Consider the following 25,887-nt stretch of genomic DNA (forward strand, 5'->3'; position numbering starts at 1 on the left):
TACCATCAGCAATGTGATGTATGTTTTCCTCCTCAAAATGGTGAACTGCATAGTGAGTGTTATAGATCTAATAATCAAATATAGCTGCATGTTGATTGATCTAAAATAAAGACTAGTATATACAACAAAACTCATTTAAAGGTAAAGAAGTGTGAGCGGCCATTTTGACTTGACGTCACTTGCTGAACTCGGAATCGAGGACACCATCCCGACTTTCTGAGTCGGAATTCTGAGTTGACGTTGGGACCGTTTTCTTTGTTTCTTTTTTTCCTAGTTGAAAGTTGGAAATTCCAAGCTTTAGTCGAAGGCAGCATTACATCACATGTCCTAATATATTTTTCCAAAATCAATGTTTTTTATATTCAGAACAAAAAGAACAAAAAAAAACAAAAATAAAAACTAAGTTTGTAGGTAACCTACATTCATGAAATTGTGCATGTTCATTTTTAGCCTGAATTAGAAACCTATTACAGATAAATTCTTTAGAGTTTATGAGATAGAGTTTAGAGTTAAGGATAGAGTTTGATAGATTATAAGGGAAAAATTACATAAACGTTTTCTTGATATTTTCTTGAATAAAAAAACAAAACAAAAAACATTAAATTCCAACAACCTGTACTGTAAAAGCCTTTTTTCTCTGTAGGGTGTTTTTACAATGAAATTAAAAAAGTAAACATTTTAAGTATCATCCAAAGGTTATTGGTTCCAATAAGTCTGCAATTTTACACATATTAGAGAAAGCCTCATTTATATACATACTGGAAATGTATTGTGAAGTTTCAATACAAAGCGTAAAAAAAAGATTAATTGTGGTATCCGTTGTTTTAAGAAATAACCCTAGTCACCTGTAGTGCCTAACCTGAAATAGATTGAACATGTACAGCACAGAGATTTTTACAGTACAGAAACTTTTCTCTTGGTTTCTCTCATAATAACATGTTCGCAGGAGTTCGGAGGTAACCAGCTGATTAGCATGACACACCACTAATACAAATAACAGTAATTAGCACAGATCTTAATTTCATCTCGGTTTGTTTTTTCTTGTTTCCTGATGTGAGAGAGCTGTTATTTGTCTAGCACTGTAACTGGAAATATCAGATGGTTGACCCATATTGTGTGATTACGAAATGAAACTTTCATCTTTCAAACTTTTTAAAGCAATTAAAGTGCAAAAAATGGTGGAAAGAATGTGATGGTATGAATTTGATGACTTTGAGAACAGTATGTCACATTATGGTTATGTCTGTGACTAATTATTGTTCTGAGGCCTTATGAATAAGCGGTCCTTGTGTTAAGCGACGAGTTCCAAGCCACTTCAAATTTAACATTCCTCCAAGAATATACGGACTGACTGAGTTTATAATGACCTACAGTTTTTATTTCTCTCACTGGAATTCACATAACTCAAGAAATTATTAGAAAATCATGTATGTTATAAAATGAGACAGCTGGGAGAAAGTTAAGAGGTTAAATTTTTTTTAGTAACTAAGCTCACTGTAGTTGTGCCAAGCAGTGGTGGAAAAGGTACAGCGAAATTATACTTAAGTGAAAGTATAGCTAATGTGTCAAAAATATTCTCATCTTTATTACTTGTTTAACATTTCTATTTTAAAGCAACTATATTGTTTTGCCTGAAATCATCATTTGACCTCTGTAGGTTTGCTGGTCATATGTATGACTAATTGATTAATGTCAATAACCAATATTTACCATTATCTAGAATTTGACTTGGTGTCTAGCCAATTATGTTAGCTACTTGAATCAATGCTAGCCTAACCTGGCATTAGCAAAGAAAACAGGTTAACTTATTATAGTCAGTTAGCACAGCAAATTAGCCAAACTTACTTCAACAAGCTTTTTCAAATGAGGTGGCGTTCATAAATGAGACACCTAATTTTATACAAGTCTTTTCTTACTCGAGGATATTGAAATAGGGCTCATCCTCAAGTTCCACACTGCAGTCTGGTGGATTATCCACATTTAAACACACAGATAGCTATAGCGCTAACTACATTGTGTAGCATGAGAAGGTCACCACAGGTAATAAACTGATTCATGATTCTTTACAGTATTATAGTAAAGTACAAATACCCCCAAATAATACTTAAGTATTATAATGAAGTACAATTACTCAAGTATTTTCTACAGGGACAGCTGAAATAAATATGCTAGCAGACATTAATACAAGGTTATTGATGTAAAAAGACATTAACAATGTTTCATTTGTCATCTACTGTGGTGTATTTGCGGGCAAATACGTTCAACAGTGTTTAAGCAAAGAAACGGAAAGGTCCACACGGCAGATAGGCGAACAATCCAGAACCTTTATTTAATCAATAATGCACATTGAACAATTACCGCTACATTACAACCGACATCTCAGTCATACTTGTCTATCCCCAGGTTCACTTGCCACTGGCCCCCTAGTGCCGTTTCCTTAAACAGCGTTACAGTATTTCAACCTTCATCAGTTTGTCTGTGTGGAACACCACATCTACGGCAAATTATTTGTTCAAAAAGTGGATTATTCTGGATTTTTGTGGAACTGAGTGCAACAGCACCAACAACAGTTTCAAGAAAAATATACAGAATACTGTGAAGACGCAAGAAGTGACACTGTGGCCGATTCCTTTCTAGGCCAGACCGTAGATTTATACAGCCTATCAGTAGTCACGTTTACATGGACACTTTTTGATTCAATCGGATTCAATCAGATTGATTAATCCGATCGCAGTGTTTACAAGAACGCTGAATAAAGTAATCGGGTTGATATGCGAGTTTACATGACGGAATCGGATTTGATCTTCTGACATGCGCACAGTGCACGATTACACGTTTCCAGCCGTTCCAACACGCAGATAGTAGCAGCCGCTCTCTTGCCATTTTTTTTTTTTCGTTTTAAAAAGCAGACTTAACATTTGCCTATTTCAGCTGCTAATTAGAAGACGTCGAGCGCGTGATGTTTTGTGCGGTACTGCGTGTATTTATCAAGCAATTAAAATGCCCCTTCCCGAGCCCAGAACAAGGCGTCTGTGGATGAGGGTCTGAAGCAAGGACCGGTGGGACAATGTCGTCTTGCACCACTTCACAGACGAGGAGTGGAAGGAGAATTTTAGGATGACACGACAGTCATTTATGACACTCTGCTCAGTGGTGGAGGGGAACATGGCACCTGGTGAGGCTACGGTCAGAGCCCCAATACCGCTCACAGCCGTGCGTCATACGTCATTACGTGATTTGTACGTCATTGCACATGCGCAGAACTATCTGGTTTGATTTTCAGCCCGATGAAGTGTTTACACGTCCTCTCCATCGGATTAGAAAAGGTTTAAACCACCCCTTACGATGCGAATGAAATTTTAATCGGTTTTGGCCAATTCATTCCGATTGATGTGTTTACATGTGACTTTTTAGATCTGATTGTGCTTCTAGTCGGATTATTAGTGTCCATGTAAACGCAGCTAGTGGCATCCACGTCAGGTGATTACTCACAGAGATGCACCCCCTATATTTGTGCTGATCCATTTTTCACACACGTCCATAACATGGATCTTTACTGATCTTTGGTTTGAACGAAAGTTACAGCTTTTCTTGTTACTATGTTTGCCATTTGGAGGAAACACAGCATGAACCCCTTGAAACATTTAAAAAATAGAAAATCATGAATGCAGTTGCTTGTCTGTCTATAAAGTGTGTATGTTTAATATTTTTTCACTGATGAGACCACTTGATAATGTATTACTGAACCCTAAAAATTGCAGAAGTAGTTCTTAAGTCCATTCTTTCTATGACATGTTTAAGGTTTTACAGTTACCCAAGTAGGTAATCTCTTTAAGAAGATATTATCTCACCACTTTTGTCTGCACTATTCATTAGTTTCAACACCAGAAAAAAATGTGACTCCCTTACACATTCAGCAGTCAGCTTTTTTAAACCAAATATTTTCTCCATTCTCTCAAGGGCAGCACTTTTTCAGTCCCCGCAGCTAGGCCAGGTAATATATATATATATATAAATTTTAAAAATAAACTATGTGTATCTGAGCATTCCAAGGTCTTTTCAGAATTTCTTTTGCCTCTTATAATGCTCTGAAAAGAGAAGTAAATGAGTTAATTTTCTAACCTAAGACAATCTTTGCATTCTGTAACCAAAAAAAAAAAAAAGAAAATGGAAGGGTAATTCATGCTGTAATGGTACGACTTATACTGCTTCATTTAAATTAAATAAAAAAATTTTTTAAAAATGAAGAACCATGTCCTCTGAAAAACACTTCTTCATTTGCCAGACACTTTTATCTAGTTTCAAGCAGAACATCAAATATTTTGCACCCTTGTTTGACGGTCCAAAATATTTTAACCTCATGACCTTCTGGTCTCTAGTGCAGAACTTCATCTTCTGTGCTACCACTAACTCTCAGTTTCAATGAGTACTATATAGTGTGAGTCATCAAACTCAGACAGTATGTCTAGTTCCCAGAGAGAACAGACGTCATTCCACTGTATTAGACAGAAAATGTGGACAATGTAGGAGCAGAGTGAGCCACAGCTGGTGAATCATAGAATTGAGTGTTTGACTATCACTTGTATGTCTTTATTAGGAGTGATAAATGGCAGAACTTCTGTTACGGTCTTCAGTGTCTGCTTGCTGCACGTGCAGGAACACGTGCCTCTACCTTCTGACTCGTCACAATCCCGATCAATTAGTAATTTGTATTTTGAAATAAACGGACCAATAAAATGTACCCTTTGTGTCTGTGTTATATGTTCATGTTCTTTCATGTTTCTTTTTTTGTTTCTCTCAGGTTGGCCCTTCTCGAACATGGTGTGTAAGATGAGTGGCTTGGTGCAGGGAATGTCCGTCGCAGCCTCCATCTTCACTCTAGTGGCCATCGCCGTAGACAGGTTTGTTCTGACATGATAATGTCATACCTGTTTTGGTCTTGATATTAAAGTAATAAGAGGTTGGAAAGAAGTACAAAAGGGGAGCTATGATCATAAAAATTGCCCTCCATTGATAACACATTCCTTACATCTGAAAACTAATTGGCTTAGGTCTACATAAAAGAAATATTTACAATAACAAAAAACATATAATGAATGTCAGAGAGGCTATTTGTAAAATGACCCAAGGTCTGTAATGAGTCACCAGGTTTAATTATTAAAAGCAGCTTATTAAAGTGATGACTAGATGGGAAATCAGAGCGGAGCAGAGGGTTTGGTAGCGTTGTAAACAGAAAATAAAAATAGCATCGACTTTGGTGGAGGAACATACAGTGGATATGAAAAGTCTATACAACCCCATTAAAATTGCAGGGGTTTTTTTTGTAAATAAATGAAGCAACCTGCAAAATTCAAATGAAAAACAAAAAATGTTTTAGGGGAAAAAAAAGAAAAAACTTACAATAACCTGACTGCATAAGTTTGCACAACCCTTAACTAATACCATGTTAGAGCACCTTTTGCTTGTAACACAGCACTCAGCGTTGTTGGGTAAGAGACTACCAAATTAGCACATCCAGATTTGGCAAATTTATTCAACTCTTCCTTGCAAAAATGCTCCAGATCTATCAGACTGCAAGCCCTCAAGTCATTCCACAGGTTTTTAATAGGATTTAGATCTAGGCTCAGACTGGGCAATTCCAAAACTGCTCATCTTCTGAAGCTGTTCTTTTGTTGATTTGGATTTGTGCTTTGGGTTGTTATCATGCTGGAAAGTAAAAATTTTTCTTCATCTTCAGCTGTCTAACAAAGATGATCTGATCTATATTTGAGGTTAATCAGAATCACATCATTGTTGACAGGTGTATGATAATTACTTTTGAAGTAATTACGAGTGTGAATGTGATTGGTGTGATATACTGCTTGTATAAGCAGCTTATTGTAAGTTAGTTTTTTTTTTTTCTTTTTTCCCCGCAAAAACATTTCTATTTGTTTGTCACTTTGAATGCCAGTAGTGTTTACTTTCATTTCCCATTCCTATTTCACTTATCCAGGTAAACTAAAATCTATGAATTCACAAACCTCGGCCTTGTGATTCAATAGAAAATAAGAAAGTGGGACTGTGGACTCTTGTTGAAAAATAAATGCAGGATCTGCTAACTATCAAGTAGACTAACACCAACCTTTTGTGCTGCTGTTTACTTATTGCTGCTTGCCATACAGCCAGCGAAAAAAAAAAACTAGCCACCAATATATGCAAGGGTTTTGGCGGTACAAGGCTCTGTATTCATAAGAATGTTGTAGAAGAACATCAGTTCTAATTAATCATGAATGCGTCTTATAATTCCCTTCAGGTTTCGCTGCATCGTCTACCCTTTCCAGCCCAAACTGACCTTGCTGGTTGCCAAGGTGACCATAGCGATGATTTGGGTGCTGGCATTGGTGATTATGTGCCCTTCGGCAGCCACGCTGACTGTGGAGCATGTCAAGCATCACTTCATGGTGCACAACCTGGACTACAACCACACATACCCACTCTTGTCTTGCTTTGAGAACTGGGCCAACCCTCACATGAGGAAAGTCTACACTACGGTCCTGTTCGCCCACATCTACCTGATCCCACTCACAGTCATCACGCTCATGTACGGCCGCATCGGCATCAAGCTTTACACCACTTCTGTCATTTCCGGGAATGACCAGCAGGAAAGTGGCGGGGGTCAGAATGCTGCCAGGCCACTTATCTCACACAAAAAGATCAAGGTGATCAAAATGTTGATTGTGGTGGCCCTCCTTTTTATGCTCTCCTGGCTCCCCTTATGGATCCTCACGCTACTGACGGACTACGGAGGTCTGGAACAGGAGGAGCTCGAGCTCCTCGCTGGCTACGTGTTCCCATTCGCACATTGGCTGGCTTTCTCGAATTCCAGTGTCAACCCAATCATCTATGGCTACTACAATGAGAACTTCAAGCGAGGCTTCCAGGCAGTGTGCAGGACCCATTCATGGTGCTGCTGCTGTTTTATCATGCCCACAGGGAGCAGAAGGGCTCACAGACCAGGCAGGGAAGACAGGAGAGAGACGGTGGTGAACTCAAACACACTGGCCTTTGGAGCCAGAAACAGGGTGTACACTGATGGTAACTTAAAGAACTGCAGAGCCAGCATGGATGACGGGCAGAGGAGGGGCGGATGCAGGCTCAGCAGCTCTGCCAGCATGGATGATGCCAGATCTGAGATGGCCATTCAGACGAAAGGGGTTGCGAGCCAAAAAGGACTGCAAATGGAGGACCTGGAGAAGATCAGTCCCATTGGCATGACTGTCAGTCAGGCCTGGGACCAGTAGAGACTAGTATGCAGCAACAGTAATTTAAATTGTATTATATTATTTTTCAACAAAGGCCTAAAACTACTCACAGCCATTTCCAGGATGCATACAGGGGTGCAAATCCACAGGACCTGCAGACAGAGGACTAGTACAATCAATCCCACTGGCATAACTGGGATTCAGACGTGGGACATTTAACGGATATGCTTTCAGTATTCAGCCACTGTAATGAAATTTTTTTAAAAACAAAAGCCTAAAGATTAACTACAGGACAAAAACCAAAAAGGCTTCGAGATCAAGGGTGGAAAATACTTGAGTAATTGTACTTTGTTAGTGTACGTAAGTAATATTTTAGAAGATTTGTACTTTACTCAAGCATTATTGCAAATATTGAATAACTGTACTCATACTTAAATAAATTTTCAAAAAAAAAAAAAAAAACCTAGCTGCTCTCACCCAGCTGCTACGCCAATCAGTTTTGTTTTTGCTTACTTAAATGGACTGAATTATTATTATTAATATTATGACACATTAAAGTGATCAAGCCATGTAATATGCAGGATTTACCAATGATTCACATTTACCAAGGACATGGCTCCTTTGCCTCCCATGGAAAAAAAAAAAAAAGAAATACTGACCTTTGAAAATTTGCTAGCTAGTTTTGTTTTTATTGCTAATGTCAACTTAGCATTCACTCCAACAAGGTTATTAAACATTATCTAACCAGCAAGCCAAACACTATAATAATTTGTCCAAGTTAGCAGAATATTCAGAATTAATTAATTAAAAAAAAAAACATTACTCTTGAATACTTGAGTATGTTTAAATGTAGATACTTTTGACATTCACTCAAAAAGTGGATTTTTGCCTCCACACTTTTAACTGAAAGTGTCTATACTTTTACGTAAGTACAGTTTCTCTATACTTTTTCCACCCCTGTTCTGATTGGAGGACCTATGTGGCAGTGACCCATCCTATCAGCATTCCCGGGATGAGTATTGACAAAAGGTCCATAACATGACCACTGACTTTTAAAAGGTCATGGACCAAAAGGTCCTGTATAGAGTGGACCGCTACAAGATCAATTCAATTAGCATGACTGTGAATTAGCTGAGAGACCAGCTGTGAATCAGCAAACACCAGCTATAACCTGAGCAACTACAGAACAAGGCCAGTTGAGCAGAAAGTGGCAGCTGCAGTTTGAGCAGCTCTGTCAGCAACGATGATGCCAGGTCCAAGGTGGCCAAAATGACAAAAGGGGTTGTGTGATAAACAGGACTGCAGATGGAGGACCTGGACATACTCAGTCACATTGCTGTGACCATGAGTCAGGCTTGGGACCAGTAAAGGACACAATTTCACAGTTCAGCAACCAGATTGAACAAATGCTGAGACTTGTTTGCCAAATGGCAGCAATCCTGGTATAAATTCTGAACTGTATTCTAATGAGATGAGAAGAACCCTCTGAGAAAGGTGTAACATTGTAGTCATCAGCTTTCAAACTACAAGACCAGCATAAGAGTTGACTCCCTGACCTCTTAGGAGAATTAATGCAAGCTTAGAAAGACAATAGATATATAATAGATACAATCGATAGAAAGGGATCATATTTTAAAGTGATTAATCATCACTTATAGATTTTCTTTGTATATGTTTAAATATCTGGTCAGGAGCATGATGGTATCTAAATATTCAACTATTTCAGAATAGGAAGGGGGGGGGGGCATTGTTGAAGTTCATGTGGTACTTTCTATTTTTCTACATTCTAAAGAGCTTTTCATTTGAGCAAAAAAAGTATTCAGTGGTCGTCATCTGCATCCAGCTGTTCAACCTGATAATAGGTATTTTCCTATTTTGTCAAACCCAAGGTTGGAGTGTGTTATAAAAGCTGCAAAGTAACTTCACTGGGTTTCATGTTTGCCTAGACACTTTCGATCAAGATAGCAGACAATCATTTAGAATCAATAAAGAAACACTGGTCAAAATATGTAAGAGATTTATTTAAGTTGAGAGGCTAGACTGGTGACAGTTCTATTGTCAGACCTTGGATGAAAATAAGGGGGGTGAAGAAAAGACAAACAAACATGATGTTTGTGTAATCCTGAAAACAGAACTGGAGATAGTTCTGGTGACAAAGAGTTATTTTTGCATAACAGCAAGTGGTAGCAATTGGTGCATCAAAACGCTGACATTTAATTGGATGTAGATTATAGAGCTTGTGCCCATCATGTGGAAGAGCAAGCCTTAAATGCAAATGGCAGCCCAAACTCGCATTAGTATCATCTATTATTTGGTGTATGCCTTTGTATCTGGTTTATTTAGAGAGCCAGATTAAAAGGGAAAAAATATGTAATAAAAAGATTTACTCAGGTATAAATCATGAAATTGAGCTAGAATGTATATATCTACAGTCCCCTCTGAAAGTACTGGTACAGCAAGGCCAATTCTTTTGTTTTTGCTATACACTGAAGACATCTGGGTTTGAGTGATCATGATCATGGCACCTTAGGTGGCAGACCACCCAATTTTCAGGTGAGCAAAAATATTGGAACAGATAAAGTAAATAACAGTCAATATTTGGTTGCGATATCTGCATCAAGCCGGTGACCCACTGACATCACCAAACTCTTGCATTCTTCTTTTGTGATGCTTTTCCAAGCTTGTAGCACAACTTCTTAAAGTAGATGTTTTGGTGGGTTTCTTCCTTCAGTCTCCTCTTCAGGAAGTGAAATGCTGCTCAATTGGGTTAAGATCTGGTGATTGACTTGGCCAGTCTAAATCCTTCCACTTTTCCACTCGATGAAGCCCTTTGTTGAGTTGGCAGTGTGTTTTGGAGCATTGTCTTGCTGCATGATGAAGTTCCTCCCAATTAGATTGGATGCATTTCTACGTACATTGAAGACAGATTGTTTCTGTAGACTTTCTGAATTCATTCTGCTGCTACCATCATGAGTTCCATCATCAGTAAAAATGAGTGAGATTGTCCCAGAAGCAGCCTTGCAAGCCCAAGCCATGACACTACACCCAGCGTGCTTGACTTAAGAGCTCACATGTTTTGGATCATGAGCAGATCCTTTCTTTCTCCACACTTTGGTAGAAGTTAATCTCGGTTCCAGAACTTTTGTGGCTCATCTCTGTATTTCTTTGTGAATTACAATTTGGCCTTCTGATTCGTACGGCTGAGGAGTGGTTCGCATCTTGTAGTATGGCCTCTACATTTTTTCTCTGAAAGTCTTCTTCGAACGGTGGAGGTTGTTGGTGATGGCACTGTGCTGTTTTTGGGCTTTTCTTCACAGCTCTCACAATGTTTATCATCAACTGCTGTTGTTTTCCTTGGCCAACCTGTTCAATGTCTGGTTGTTAGTACACCAGTGGTTTCTTTCTTTTTTGGGACAATCCACATTGTTGTATTGACTATGCCCAAAGCTTGTGCAATGGCTCTGATTGAGTTCCCGTCTTTTCTCAACTTCAAAATGGCTTGCTTTTTTTGGCCTTGCCATTTCAATACTTTCTGAAAGGACTATAAGCATGCATTTATGTGCCTTTTGTGGGTATCTTGTAATGTACCTGTTTCATTCACTATAAAACACACACACAAGGCAGGGAAAACCATTAGCTTTGGCATTGCTAAATCTATTGTGAAATAAGTGCCGTGACTATTTGTGAATGTGTCTAGTGGCAAATCAGAGTTTTAGCTTAAATGCCAGGGGACAGTGGTGGTTTAGCAGTTAAGCCCTGACACACCAAGCCATGGTCAAAACACTTGCAAGCTACAGCACTCAACCCCCAACCCTAATAATTGAATTAAACCAAATTTTCTGTGATTGATGTGATAATTACAACTAGGACTATTCATGCAGCAATATACCAGACTATGATTAGATTTATTAAATGGTTGCCATTTTCTCATTCATATATCATCATATTAGTCTGCTTATTTTTCCATTTTGCCATTGTTTTTGTATCTTGCTTTTATGGTACAAAATGTTATATTTGACTGCAAAGAAAAAAAAAAAAAAGTTATTTCCTTCTCTAGTCTGCATTTTCTTTCCCTGAGTGTTTTCAGGCTTTAAGGCAAGTCGTATAAATGCCATTGAAACTCATGCCTCGGACGTTTCTATTCAAACAAAAATTTGTCAACTTTGAAGGCATGCACCTGCAGAACTCAACTCTAAATATGCAGAACTTTCCCTGCATAACTACTGACATAAATTTTGCATGCAGGTGATTTTAATAATCTAAATGGGGAGCTCAGAAAATCGACTTTAGTACCTGCTTAACCAGAGTCTGAATACACAGAATATTTCCTTTGCAATTGATGACATTATTTATAATCTGCAATTTATGTTAAAAAATTTTTGTAGATTCTGGTGATTCTGATAATCTGCATAACCTGATATACAAGGAACTTTCTCATTAATATTGACATAACTTTTGAAATTAAGTTGCCAGTTCTGAAATCAGAAGCCCTGCACCAAGCCTATTTTCATCCACAGGAAGGTGTGATGTGTCATCTCTCGTAGTTGGCCTTTGTAAGAGCTGATTCAGCATGTTAAACGTAAAATTGCTAGCTTGGCTGTGTTGCAAACCACATCCCACCACACCAAACAACATAGAAAATTAGTTCACCACTGCATGGTTATCGACATAGTCTTTTTTTCTGTGAAAATGCTTTCAGTTGTCTTTTTTCCAATCACGACTACAGAATAGTGCCCCCTGCTGGCATGCCGAGTTATTTCCTTTCACGTAGGTGCACAACATCTGTGCATGTCGGCCATCACCTGTCACCTTTGCGGTGTGTTTGAGAGTGACTTTTCACAGAAATCAATCCTGGCTGGTGCGGGCTTTTAGACTTCTGCTTGGTGCGTCATGGCTTTTGACAATAGAGAGCCATTGCTGTGCCCTTGAGCGAGGCTTTTAAACTTCAACTGCTCAGCTCTATGTTTGGAGTACTTTCTTCTTCTGTTGCTATGGATAAACGTATCTGACAAATGAATGTACATAAATTACCTGAGTTTTTGATCAAAAGAGTCTTGAATGATGGGTTTCTTTTTTTGTATTCAAAACATTATGCATGTGTTTAAGAGACCATGTCAGGTTGTTGGGCAAGGAAACAGTAATGTGCATGAGACAAGGTCAATAACTAGCATGCAACTGTGGGAATATATTCACTACTTACCTGGCTGGCTAGCAATTTAATGTTTAGGCCTTACATGTATTGCAGTTGACAAGCTGTTATAAATTACTTGCATATATTGTTGCAGCTTTTGAGGTGTTTGTAAATGGCCCAACTTGAAAGCACACGGCAGCAACATTATCCTGAGCCGTGTGGAGTTTCTGTGCATGTTCTCCCAGGTTCCTCCGAGTTCTCTGTGGTCCTCCCACAGCAGAATGGACTGGTTTTCCATCCAGAGTGTATTTCCTCATTTTGCCCAGTGTTCCTGGGATACTCTTCAGATCCACCAGAACAGAATAAAGTGATTACTGTTAATAATATCGATTAAGCTGGTTATGTCAGTTGAGAACATATTCTCCTCTGCAATACTGAGCTGGAGTTCTGTTAATCACTGATAAATAATTGCATATTAATATTAGTCATGATTTTCTACATATATACTACTGTGCAGAAGTCTTCATTTGTTTAGTTTATTGCCATTTCCCGTTCTTTATATTACATTTTCAAAAGGTAGAAAACGTTTAGTTTCATTGTTTTTGAAGGCATAATTGCATTACAGTATTTTCTTTGTTTGTGCCCAAGACCTTTGCACAGTACTTTCTTTCTTCTGCTGCTGTAGTTCTGATCTAATAATCATGTGGAATTTAAGAGAATTATTAGTAAGAAACTAATTACAATGTAGAACTAGTGGAAACATTTGAAGAATGAGCTTGAAGTTTCATCTGCAGAAACACTAAATTTAGCTGTAACTGCAAACCGACCTGTAGGATTTACATATTGTATAATTAAAAAGTTATAGCAGGAGTTTCATTTATAAGACATGGCTAACGTGGCACTACACAATGCCTGCTTTAAATTAAGCTTATATGCAAGTTCAGCAAATAACTGATTGTTTATACACATATGGAATTATGCAGGGCCATGAAAGGGGTTAAACAAATCCAAACTAGTTTATATTTTAAATTCTTGCATGATGAGCTTCACTGAGGACGTTTTCATAAACTCCCCAAATAAACTGATTTCCTCGTCGCATCTCGTAAGTTCTACATTTTCGGGGAATGTAGGAGTGGAGGTGGATCTGGAATCTATCCAGGGAAGACTGGGTGTGAGGAGTGAATACATCCTGGAAAAGAAGTTAGCCCATTGCAAGGCAACAAGAAACACATTCACACCTAGCGTATCGTCAATCCAGCTACCTGCATGTTTTTGGGAAGTAGGAGAAAACCCGAGAACCCAGAGGAAACCCAAACAGACACAGGGAGGAAAAAGCAAAACTCGACACAGACATTAACCCGAGCTCAGAATCGAACCCTTAAGTTGTAAGGCAGCAATGTTATGCAGTCTCTACACAAATTTAATTAAACTGGTTTTGAAGTTTAATTATATGCATGACAGTGTTGTAGAAGTAGCACACAATAAATGTGCTGTTTTCTTCTTTTTTGGGCCAAATTGTTTTTAATTAAATGATTTCCTTAATTTCTCTGCAAGTAGTCAAGATGTCACACTGTGCTTTGTATAGCACAGAGCTGTCGGACTCAGGACAAAAGCAGGATTGACTTTAATTAGTTGTTAATTGAAGTAGCAAGCAGTGAATGAGTACAAGTGCATGAAAGGCCTGAGAACTGCTGTGCTTTGACAATGCTTCATCAGGTTTATTGTGAGGAATAAAGCTCAGTGTTATTGTGCTCAGTGTATTTTAATACTGTATGTAGTAATACAGCAGCTCATTCTGATACTTTATCGTTTTTAAAAAACGGATTTAAAAAAATTGTGTAATTGTTGATGTGGTGAAGTTTTCTGTAAGGAGATGTTTAACATGTATGGAAGGAGTCTCCAGTATCAGCGCTTTGTAACAGTCAGAGGTGAAGCTGCAACTTTAGGTTTTCCGACATCTTCAGGAAAAAGGAGTTTTACACTTTGTGGTTTCTCGGTAACATTTGTCGTACTAACTTCAACAGGAAGTGAGAGCAGGAACTAATTTGTTTCTCAGATGTTCCACAAAATTAAATGTAACTATCAATGGATAAAAAGTATTATGCATCATTCTTTAATAAATAAAATATTGTAACCATTAGCAAACTGCTGGGGTTTAAGAGAAATAAAACACTTCAGGATGTGCTGTTATAGGAAAATAAGCAGCTTCAGAGAAGCAACTGTAACTCCACTTCATCACACCACGCAGTCACTGATTATTTTCCCATAACAGCACAACATGGAATGTTTTATTCTGTACAAAGCACATCACAGATTTATGTTTTACAGCTAATACTAGTGCTGTTTATGAGTCTTTTATTTAAAGGCTGAACAGCTTTACTCTCCCAATGTGCTTGCCTTCAATAATAAAGCATTCATTTACAGTTTCATTAGGATCTAAGTAGTTATGTTCCAAGCAGATTTAGCTTTCCTTATTTAATTACTGTTCTGTGTCATTGTTTTTGGACTGAGGTGATTAAACTGTAATGAAAAATAAGAAACTACATATCAGTAGATATATAAGTAGTTTCCAGACTTCTGCTTTGCTGCTGTTTAACTATGCTTTTAAATGAAAACCTTCTTGTATTTATGTAAAATAAAATAAATTAAATTAAATAAACACTTAAATAAATAATTGGGTCTTTTCCAGTTACATGAATGTAGATCTACTGTACATATATTTTTTCCGAACATTTCTCAATTCGTTAAATATTATTAATAAACATTTCACTATTCATGCACGCCTATTGGTTCGATTTTCATATTTGAGTATTTAAACAAAAAATGATCAAATGTAGGGTGTTCAAAAATGTTTGACTTGTATGATTTGAACGTAAGTGGCTGGTTGAATGCAAGTCTGTTATCCATGTTGGACTCGGAGTATTTATGGCTTTAAAATCAGTCAAAGGTGGAAAAAAAAAAACCCCACCAACAATGACTGAATCAATTTGTTAAAAAAAAATGCTGATCCTTACAAGCCCTATGCTTTTTTTTTTTTCAGTTAAATTATAATTTACTGTCCACCAGGACACTGCCTTGTGAACGCTGTATTACAGTAAGATACACATTTCCAAAGCAAATAGTCTACAAATATAGAATTATTAGGATGTGTAGTAGTGGAATTATTCTATAAATAGAAAATTTTAGACTTTGTACAGAAAGTGGAATTTCCTCTATTGATCAAATTGCTGTTATTTAGTTTTATACAGCAGGGGTTGTTTAGTTGAAAGTGAACAAGAGAAATCCAGGAAAATGTTGACTCCAAGAGAACATGAGAAGAGGTTCTGCATGAAAATATCACTATACTACATGCTAAGTCATTATTGTGGTTATTATTGCAATTTTTTGTTATTTGGTTAACAATCGAGCACCTTAAAGAAGAACTGAACCTTCCATGTTATGCATCATGTAATTGTTGTACACCATTCTAGTTCAGCACCTAAAATTAAAACTCTCACATGCAAACAACCAACTAATGTTTTTAAGTCAATCATTCGATTCTAATTTACTAGCTGACATCAATTTCCCTGAGGATATATATCCATATGGTTGAGAGAACATCACAGTGAACACACTCTCTCTACCAGTTATGATGATCGTAACTTTACAATTCTTTTAGGAATTTCTTAAAAATGCATTTGTACCAAAGTGTTGTTGAATTCTTGAATCTGAAGGCATTGACTTGCAGTAGTAATTAATGCGCTCCTTCTAATACATTATCGTTTCTATAGTAACAGCTCATTCACAGGGGCTTGTACGGTTGATGCACCACATAAAAAGGTTAAAAACGTGCGCAATCATTGATAAGGTGAAGTTTTCTGTAATGAGATGTTCATTTAACGTTTATGGAAGGAGTCTCCAGTGTCAGCGGTTTGTAACAGCCAGAGGTTAAGCTGTAACTATAAGTTTTATGACATGCTTTGCGGTTTCATGGTCACATGACAAGCTGCATTTTTTAATCGTATTAACAGCATGCGAGAGAAAAAATATTGGTTATAATGCAGCTGAACAAGAACTTGTTTTGCAGACATTAAATGTAACTATAAATGGATAAAAAGTATGAAGTGTTGGTCATTAAATTATTTTAAAAATGCAGGGTTTTGGCCATTCTATCATTGATTATCTTCCTATAACAGCATGAAACACAGTGCTTTATTCTTTACATAACTGGTATCAGCTCTGTGATGTCTTTTAGAAAATGTTTCTGTATAGAGAGACTGTTTGCCACACAGCACAGCAGTTCTTCTTTTTATTATTACATTTTGAAAAAGATCTGATTTGTCAAGCAAAGAGAGATCCGTGAAACCTTCACTTCCCTCCACATTTTCTCAATAAATGAAATGTTTTTATGTTACACAAATTTAAAAAAAAACCTCCAACAAAAAATATTTTTTTTGAGCAATTTCAGTGCAGATTACTAAAACAATGAACAGGCTCTGTTGCTATGGCACCAGCATGAAAATATTTGGTCTCTTAAACGTTTACTATTGATTTAAATTTCATTACTCTTTGTCTGTTTCGTGAGGTAGGACATGCAACTGTTCTCGTCTTTTCAAAAGTTTTGTGGCGTCATTGTGTGTGTTTGAAAGTATTTGTAATTGTACAACAGTGTTCGTACTCGTAATAAATGAGTTTGCGATCCAAGTGTCTGTCTCATAATTTGTATCTACATTTCACTGGGAGATTGAATTAAATTAAATTTTATTTGTACAGAACTTTTAATATATACATCGTTGCATGTAGATTGATCTTTGGATCCCTAATGAGCAAGCGGCCATCCATCTATCAGGGCACAAGGCGGGCGACACCCTGGATGGGGTGCCAACCCATTTCAGGGCACAACTGCACACACACACACACACACACACACACACACACACACACACACACACACACACTACAGACAATCTAGAGATGCCAGTCAGCCTACAACACATGTCTTTGGACTGGAGGAGGAAACCAGAGTACCCAGAGGAAACCCCCGAAGCACAGGGAGAACATGCATCTCCACACACACACACACACACACACACACACACACACACACACACACACACACGCACCACGACCCCCCCATATCACTACAGCACACATATGCTCACATAGCATGTCTTATACAGCAGCTATCCGTCTAGCAGTATTAGATCAAGCATTAAATATTTAGTATTTATTGATTTTCATTTCATTATGCATTAGATACATGCATTTCTTTTTTCTTATTCTGCAAGTCTGAATTCTGTCTGAATTTTGATTTGCACAGTGAGTTATCATTCCTCTCTTGCTCCACCAGGGTTCACCTAAAGTTTCAGCACACTACATTAAAACTACAGCCTTTTCCAGGGCAAAGTTTATTCGGCACTGGGCTCAAAGCATTCAGGGCCGAAGCGTCAACTGATATCCTACTGACGCCAATAGGCACAAATATTCCTGTACAAAAGTGAAATTATGACTCACATGTTGAAGGTGTACTGAACAGATTTTGAGATCTTAAACAGTAACAAACTGGTGAGCTACAAAAACATTAAAATAACCAGAAGCGATAAAAAAAAAGTATCAGAATTTTTCACTCAAATAAAGACGCAATTACTTAAAATAAAAACTTCAAATTCTTCACTCATGGCCTGCAGTACAAAGCTGTTTTCAGGCACAAAGCTGCCGCATTCTGCAATGAAAATGTGTGTTATGTATGAAACTGGATACAGAGTGTATTTCTTGCTCTAAAAATGTATTTGAGGGAGAATCAGGCAAACAGTGGAAAGTTACACTAGCAAAAATAGGTGGAGAAACCAAATATTTGGGTGATCACTAGGGATGAAGAACTTGAGTATGGACTTTTTGGCATTTCTACTTGTCCCTGTCTCGGGTATTGGTCTCAACAGAGAGTTTGTAAAAATAATTTTAGTGTAGTCTTTCCACATGCACAACGTTTGACAAGAAGTAATTCCTTCTCCTAGAAAACAGCCCAAAATCATTGGCACAATACACTAACGAAGCTAACTAGTTTAAGTAAAGGTCTGGTTGTGAAAAGCATTTGATGGTTTTTGGTCTTGATGTTGACAGGGTCTCGCTTTTACATATTTAGACTGGATCTTGACTTGGTGTTGACCCTCTTAAGACACTGTCTTGACCTGTCCTGGTCTTGGTCCTGGACTACAGCCCTAATTCCATTCAACTGAGAATAAATAAACTAAAATCCCAGATGTGAAATTTGCTCAGGCTGCCGAAGTGTCCAGGCTGTTGAAAATAGGAGCAGATTTAGTGCCACAGTTGTGTCATCAGCATTACCACAAAAACTTCAGGTGTGTGACGAAATCTTAGGGCTAGCCATGCAGAGAGTCTCTGGAAAGATTAAATTGCCACCACAGTGTGGCATAGCTCACTAACCCAAGCTCAAACGATGGAGTTGGTGCATGTCGTATCACACTTGGGTGGGAGTATGTTGTTAGACAAAATGCACTATGCACCCTCTCCCTTAGCACTCTCTAGGACAGGAAGATGGAAATCTGTATGAAGTCTGAAGCAAACAGCTTCATCATCTCTCAGGAGCTGCCCACCAGGGACGCTGTAACTGGACGAGTGGGAGAACTCAAAATAAGCTGGTGATTCCATGAACACAAACTGAAGTGTCCCGAAGTTTCCCAATAACTTTCCATGTGTCCTTCATCAACAAGGTCAAATAACATGAATGTTGGCCACCTTGTTTTTAATTCCAGAGTAATGCTTACTGTTAATTATTGTTTGTGCTTATGTATTTATCACATGTTTTTAAAATCCATTTTGAATGTAGTGTAATGTCTACGCATTAATAAAACTGGAACTTGGAATATGAATAATGATGGTCAGAATCTTAAGGCATGATATCTTAAAAATCACAGAATTACTCTATAAGCTCAAAGGATGGAGTTATACTGTATAGTAACTGTATATTTCTGTATAATACTGTATAATTAAATTAAATAATACTGTATAATTACTGTATATTTCCAAATATTTCAACAAGATTTGTAATTTTAAGAAGAAAATATACAGCTCAGAGAAACCTTTCCTGCAATTTAGATTTTTTCAGATTATCCAGTACATTTTAAAAAAAAAAAAAAAAAAAAGAAAGTTGCACAGTGATTATAATTCTCAGTGTTCACTATTCAAAATGCACAGACATGGTCTCAGACTCTAATGAGAACCTTAGTGCATAATGAAGGTCAGGTCAGGGTAAGCTTATACATAAAAGTGAAATTAGGAGGTGTATGAGTATTGTTGTTGTTGTTGTTGTTGTTCTGGCTGTTCCTGTTAGGGGTTGCCACAGCGGGTCATTGGTCTGCATATTTGATTTGGCACAGTTTATATGCTGGATGTCCTTCCTGGCCAGGAATTGAACCCGGGCTGTGGCAGCGAGAGCGCTCTGGCCTAACCACTAGTCCTCCAGGGGCCCCCAGAAGGTGTATATGAGCATATAGTCTATTTATTCATTTATTATAATTTTCCCATTAGAATAAATGTTCAAACATTTCTAAGTGCACTCAGGAAAACATCAGATCAGTATTTGCTGCACGTTCTTCATTCCAATGGTGATTTAAAAAACTCCCTATTTTTACACACAGTGTTGAAAAATGCATCTCTTCTGCCACTTTATCTTGGGAAAAGTCAGACAGATTGACAGTGACCTAATTTTTTTCACAAACTCAAAACCAGCTCAAGTGAAAAGCGCCCCGAGTATGAATGTGGCATTTATTTGTTTCCCTCAAAACACATTTCTCACAAAGCAGCAGGGAGAAGTGTGTATTCAGCGATTCTCTCGCTGCCCTCTCAGCTCCGCACTGTTGGCATTAAAACCAGCTCATTTCTCTCAGTACACACTGAGAAACATTGCTTTTAAGACTGCAAGTGAATGTTTAAAATTTCATTAAACGATTAAAAACCCCCAGGACATGTTGACAAATCCAGAGTTATATTACTCTCGTGACTACAGTTTTTACTGCAGTCACTGTAATCATTTAGAGTAGGTCTTGAATAATGTGTCTTGGGGTGAATAACTGAATGACAAGCTGGAAGTTTACTTTATTTAACTGTTTGATTTTTATTCCGCCTTTCTAACAACCAAGGTCGTTTTACATAAAGAAAGTAACACAAAAAAAAAAGTAACAAAAAACAAATGGAAATGGAAAAACAAAGAAAATCACTCAGGCAAGAGTAAATAAATCATCTGGTACTTGAGTATATTACTTCTTGTATGTCTACAAGTGACACAAATAATCTTGTTCTAAACATGTTGTATTTTCTAGTTTGTTACCAAATATGCAAGGTGACATCATACGTTCAATACAATGCTTTCTAGCTAATGTAGTTAGTCGAGCTCACTCAGCTAGCTAATGGCTTACCTGTACAGGTTTCCGCAGGTCAGATGTTGAGCTGTGAAATGCCGATATCGCCACATACAATTTGCAGGCTATCATGATGTTTCCTTTGAAGCATTAAAAACAAAACATAGGAGATAAATTGAGCCAATTGATGCTCATCTGTCTCCTCTGTCTCAGACATTGCTGCTAAGCATTTTAGAGCTTGAAGCATAGACTTTCACCAAGCTTTAATTTGACTGGCTGTCAAAATGATATTATTAAAAATTTGCACATGCCGTCTCTTAACTGCTTTACAGTCTTGCAGGGTTACATGCATAATTAATTTTTTACTCTCTAACAGTGATAAAGGTACCAAAGTTAAATATTTTATTAAAAAAATTCACATAAAAGTGCTATGAAATAATTACACAAAAAAAAAAGTACCATCACAGTGAATCATGTACTCAAGTATTATAACGAGAGTACATGTTCATTACGTTCCACCCGGGAAATAAGTAACTAAATAAATAAAGAAATTTAGGTTAAAATATCATGGCGCTTAACAGAATCTATAATTCCATCTTAACCTGCCGCAAAACAGCCCTGAAGCGTCAACAGTCCACCTCCTTATTGTGCAGTGGGTTTGCGTTTTACTTTTTATTTTAATGCAGTCCAGATTTATTTTTTTTTTTTTTGAACAAAACACGCCAAAGGTGTTCATGGCCAAAAGGTTTTGCTCTCAATAGGTCACAACATACACTGCTAACTGCATTACCAATGAGGCTTGGTGAAGTTCAGGGGCTGCATTCTGTGGATTATGAGTAACAGTTTTGTTAGAAGGGGATGTAGTCTCTACATGTCTGAGTGGAAAAAGTGTGCATGCCATTCATATTTGAACAGGAGTATGTTGTTAACCAAAATGCTATGACAGGAAGACGGAAATCTGTATGAAGTCTGAAGCAAACAGCTTAATCAATTCAGGAGCTTCTCACCAGGGACACTGTAATTGGATGAGTGAGGAGGACTCAAAATAAACTGGTGATTCCACCAACACAAACTGAACGGTCCCAAAGTTCCCCAATACTTTTCCATTTCAAACATTTCTAAGTGCACTCAGGAAAACATCAGTTCAGTATTTGCTGCACGTTCTTCATTTCATTGGTGGGTAAAAAAAAAAAAAAAAAAAAAACTCCCTATTTTTACACAAAGTGTTGAAAAATGCATCTCTTCTGCCACTTTATCTTGGAAAAAGACAGACAGGGACCTAATTTTTTTTGTTTGTTTGTTTCAAACTCAAAACCAACTCAGAAAGACGAGTGAAAAGAGCCTTGAGTATGAATGTGGCATTCATTTGTTTCCCTCAAAACACATTTCTCACAAAGCAGCAGGGAGAAGTGTGTATTCAGTGATTCTCTCGCTGCCCTTTCAGCTCCGTACTGATGGGATTAAAACCAGCTCATTTCTCTCAGTACACACTGAGAAACATTGCTTTTAAGACTGCAAGTCAATGATTAATATTTCATTAAACGATTAAAAACCCCCAGGACATGTTGACAAGTCCAGAGTTACATTCCTATGGGACTATAATTTTCACTGCAGTTACTGTAATCATTTAGAGTAGGTCCTGAATAATGTGTCTTGGGGTGAATAACTGAATGACAAGTTGGAAGGTTAATTTAATTAATTGTTTGATTTTTAAGATAACATAAGATGTACCTTTATTGATCCCCCATAGGGGAAATTCACTTTTATTGCGCCTTTAACAAACACAAAAACAACAAACAAAAACAAACGGACATGAGTAGAAAAAGTGTGGGAAATAAAATGAAGGTTTTTTTTGTTAAAGCAAAAGTAAAAATAAAAGAAAATAACTTGGGTAAGAGTAAATAAGTCATTTGGTACTTGAGTAATTACTTTACAATTTACGGTATATATGCATATAAGATTGTTGTTGCTGTATAACAGTAACTCTTGTATAAAAGCAACAACCTGAATAAAAAGTAGAATCTTACATGCATTTCAGAAGTTCTTATTATTTCGTATATCCCCCATTTGCTTTAATGACAGCGTGTATTCGAGGATTTCATGAGTTATGTGTAAAACTTGACCTTAGATCAAATCCATTGGACTGTCATCTGAACACCTGTTGAACAAGACGGTATAAGCCTTGACATTTTGTGCAGAAGAATTAGCATGGTCAGTATCACAGAATCTTTAATATTGAATATTCAAAATATTGCACATTTCGTTTCTTTATTTTTAATTGTTCAAAAAAAACTTGTGTTAAAACTTTATTTACAGTTTTAAGTTAGAAAAACTGTGTTTAAGATCTCACTGTAGTTCCTTTAGCTGAAATCCTTTAGCAAAGTAACTTTACAGTCTCAGAAAAAGGGGTTCTTTGTACAGGTAAGGATGCTTAAACTTTTTTTTAGAAGGGTTCCCGTTCTGAACCTTTTCAGACATGGAAACACTGTTATAGGGTTATACATAGAACAATTAAGGGTTCTCGCAGTGGGTTCTAGATTTGACATCAATTACACCACTAACAATTTTAGGGTAGCAAAGCTTTACCACTTTTTGGTTCTTTTGGGTCAAAATAAAGTTCAATCTGAGAAAATTTTCTAAGAACATTTTAACGTGTATTAATTTGTAAGTTATCCCTAAACACTTTTAGTTGTTGGAACGTCAAAACTAACATCTCCTCAATGCCACTTTTTAATCTCAATGGAAATGTGTTTTTTTTTTTAATCCCTTCATATATTTTTTACATATCCATTTTTCTTTATATTTAATATTTTTCTATATTTTCTTATTTTATGTCGGAATGCTTGTATAAAGCATTTCACTGCAAGTTGTATGCATGGTTATGCATGTGACAAATAAAATTTGAATTTTCTAATAACGTTGTGAAGCAAATTATTATTACCGAAGATATTTTTCTAACATTGCAGGAATGCTATTGTTGAACTTACTGAACATTCTGGTAATGTTTTCTGCTTACACATTACACATTAATCTCTTACAATGTCTAATTAAAAACACACCATCAAATAAATCAGCTTAGAACAGCCTCCTGTGAACTCCTCTGGAGTAGCTTTACCGCTCGTCATCTCAATGAGCAAACCGTATCCTCATTGCAAAATAATACACACTCTATGAATTGTAACTGAAGTGGAGTTTGCAGCGGATGATTGCTCTCTGTGGTGCCTTTAACTGAAACTGAGAGGCTGAAATCCACAGAAGGATCTGCATAGATTAAAATTTCACCTCAACTCCTTATGTGAACTTCTGCTGTGGTCTCTGTAATGTCAAGCAACCTGCGATTAAAAAAAAAACAAAAAAAAAACCAACAGCAGACATGACACAGAGATTTGCCCCTGGGCTTTCTATTGTGCGAAAATGTTTTAACACTTTCATCTGAAAAATGTCATCCATCAGAGGGAAAAAAAAGAGAGAGTAAAGCAGTCTGCCCCAGGGCATTCTCAAATTGAGCTGATGGAAAATATCTTTAGTCGATTAAAATTCAGTTTAGAGACAGTGAGTTACCCAGTGAGAGTACGCTGAAGCAATTACATGGAATCATAACGCGTGGAATTACACAGAAGCGTAATGTAAGGAAAAAAAAATCCATGTCATGCTGTTACAGTAAAATAATCAGTGATGAGGTGGTGTGCTGAAGTTACTTATTTTCCTATAACAGCACATCCTGAAGCGTTTTATTCCTCTTATACCACAGAAATTTGCCCAATGATTACAATGTTTTTATTAATTAAAAAAATAACACATCATACTTTATGACTGTTTGTAGTTACATTTAACGTTATGGAATATCCGTGAATCGAAGTAGTTCCTGTTATTGCTTATTTGTTTGGTTTGGATTTAAGCATCAGTCAAATGAATAAATGCAAATGTAGAAGGGATTCCTTCATTTTTACTTCTTTTTTTTTCTTACTATTTTGGAATAACAACAAACATTACCACTATGAATAAACACATATGAAATTATGCAATGTTAAATGCTATGGTAGAGAGAAAGAGAGAGAGAGAGAGAGAAAGAGAGAGAGAGAGACCATATAAACACATGTACCACAAACTAGAGGTTGCACAGATTTTCATTAATCAACCAGTAATTAAAAAAATAGTTGAGTAGTCATGTTTTTCATATTTAATGCGAAAATAACTATTTTTAGGCTTTTTTTTTTCCAGCAAAGAAAGAGTCAAACCGCACTGCTGTTAATAGCCTTACACAGACTATACATTACATTCCACCTTCAATGCTGTATTAGGTTACAGTGTTAAAGACGAAAGTAAATAAATCAGTACAATTGAAAAATAATAAACCTGTGTATCATATTACACTATTTTAGGAAGTACCTGGTCTTAAAATGGATGAGTGAGTGGGAATGGATGAGAGGAAAAAACAAACCTCACACAAAGTCTCACACAAACCTGTCCACTTCATGCCACATGAAATACAAATACAGATTTTTTTTTTTTTAAAAAAAGGTGAATATTTTACTGTGACTACTTTTAAAAATACACCCAACCAAACAAGAAAGCAGGCAGCCGTTCCTCTTGGTGTTAGCGAGGTCACAACAATGAACAAAACTCAACACGAACTACCCAAACAAAACTACCTCATCTACACATAAACAAAAAAAGTAACTATAAAATGTCTCCTTTTCTAACCCTAAAGCAGGAGGCAAGTGATAAAGCACATTGCACTTACCCCCTTTCAGCAGTTGTGACAAGCAGACATTTACGTAACAAACCAACATTCAGGAACTTCACATTCTTACACAAACTCTCTAACTCTACACAAGTTCAAAATTAGCACAACCACAAAGAAGGCACAGCATCACCTCTTCTCTTTCACACTCCACCTCCACTACAGGAAGTGCCCCACCCATAGCAATCAGCAGTCCGGCATGGTGGCAGCTCCCCCTAGTGAGAGGGAGGACACACACACACACACACACACACACACACACACACACACACACTATTGTTTCTAAACCAATTCAGCAGACTAGGGTCATTATTTCTGTGCAAGGTGCTAGTTACATTAGAATTTTTTGTTTTCCAAATAACAAAAATTTTTTGAATAATGTTACATGACTGTCTTGAAATTAAAGAACTAAAG

The 25,887-nt window shown here is 37.0% G+C and overlaps 1 protein-coding gene and 1 long non-coding RNA gene across 3 annotated transcripts in view; one reads left to right on the forward strand and one right to left on the reverse strand.

Annotated features, from left to right (window-relative positions):
• Window positions 1–16,974, forward strand: part of npffr1l2 (neuropeptide FF receptor 1 like 2) — a 47,840-nt gene extending 30,866 nt beyond the window's left edge. For both annotated transcript variants that reach the window (XM_053229235.1, XM_034299175.2), the window contains 2 exons: window positions 4,802–4,901; window positions 6,293–16,974. In XM_053229235.1, the coding sequence (XP_053085210.1) occupies window positions 4,802–4,901; window positions 6,293–7,280 (1,088 nt within the window). In that variant the 3' untranslated portion in view covers window positions 7,281–16,974. The remainder of the gene's footprint in view (window positions 1–4,801; window positions 4,902–6,292) is intronic.
• LOC117595900 (uncharacterized) overlaps window positions 1–25,605 on the reverse strand; it is a 67,707-nt gene extending 42,102 nt beyond the window's left edge. Inside the window, exons 1-2 of the long non-coding RNA XR_008300864.1 lie at window positions 25,474–25,605; window positions 20,787–20,869 (exon numbers count right to left, since the gene is read on the reverse strand). This is a non-coding gene — a long non-coding RNA (uncharacterized LOC117595900). The remainder of the gene's footprint in view (window positions 1–20,786; window positions 20,870–25,473) is intronic.
• Between the last annotated feature and the right edge of the window lie 282 nt (window positions 25,606–25,887).

This window comes from Pangasianodon hypophthalmus, chromosome 24 (assembly GCF_027358585.1).
Source record: "Pangasianodon hypophthalmus isolate fPanHyp1 chromosome 24, fPanHyp1.pri, whole genome shotgun sequence".
Classification (NCBI taxonomy): domain Eukaryota; kingdom Metazoa; phylum Chordata; class Actinopteri; order Siluriformes; family Pangasiidae; genus Pangasianodon; species Pangasianodon hypophthalmus.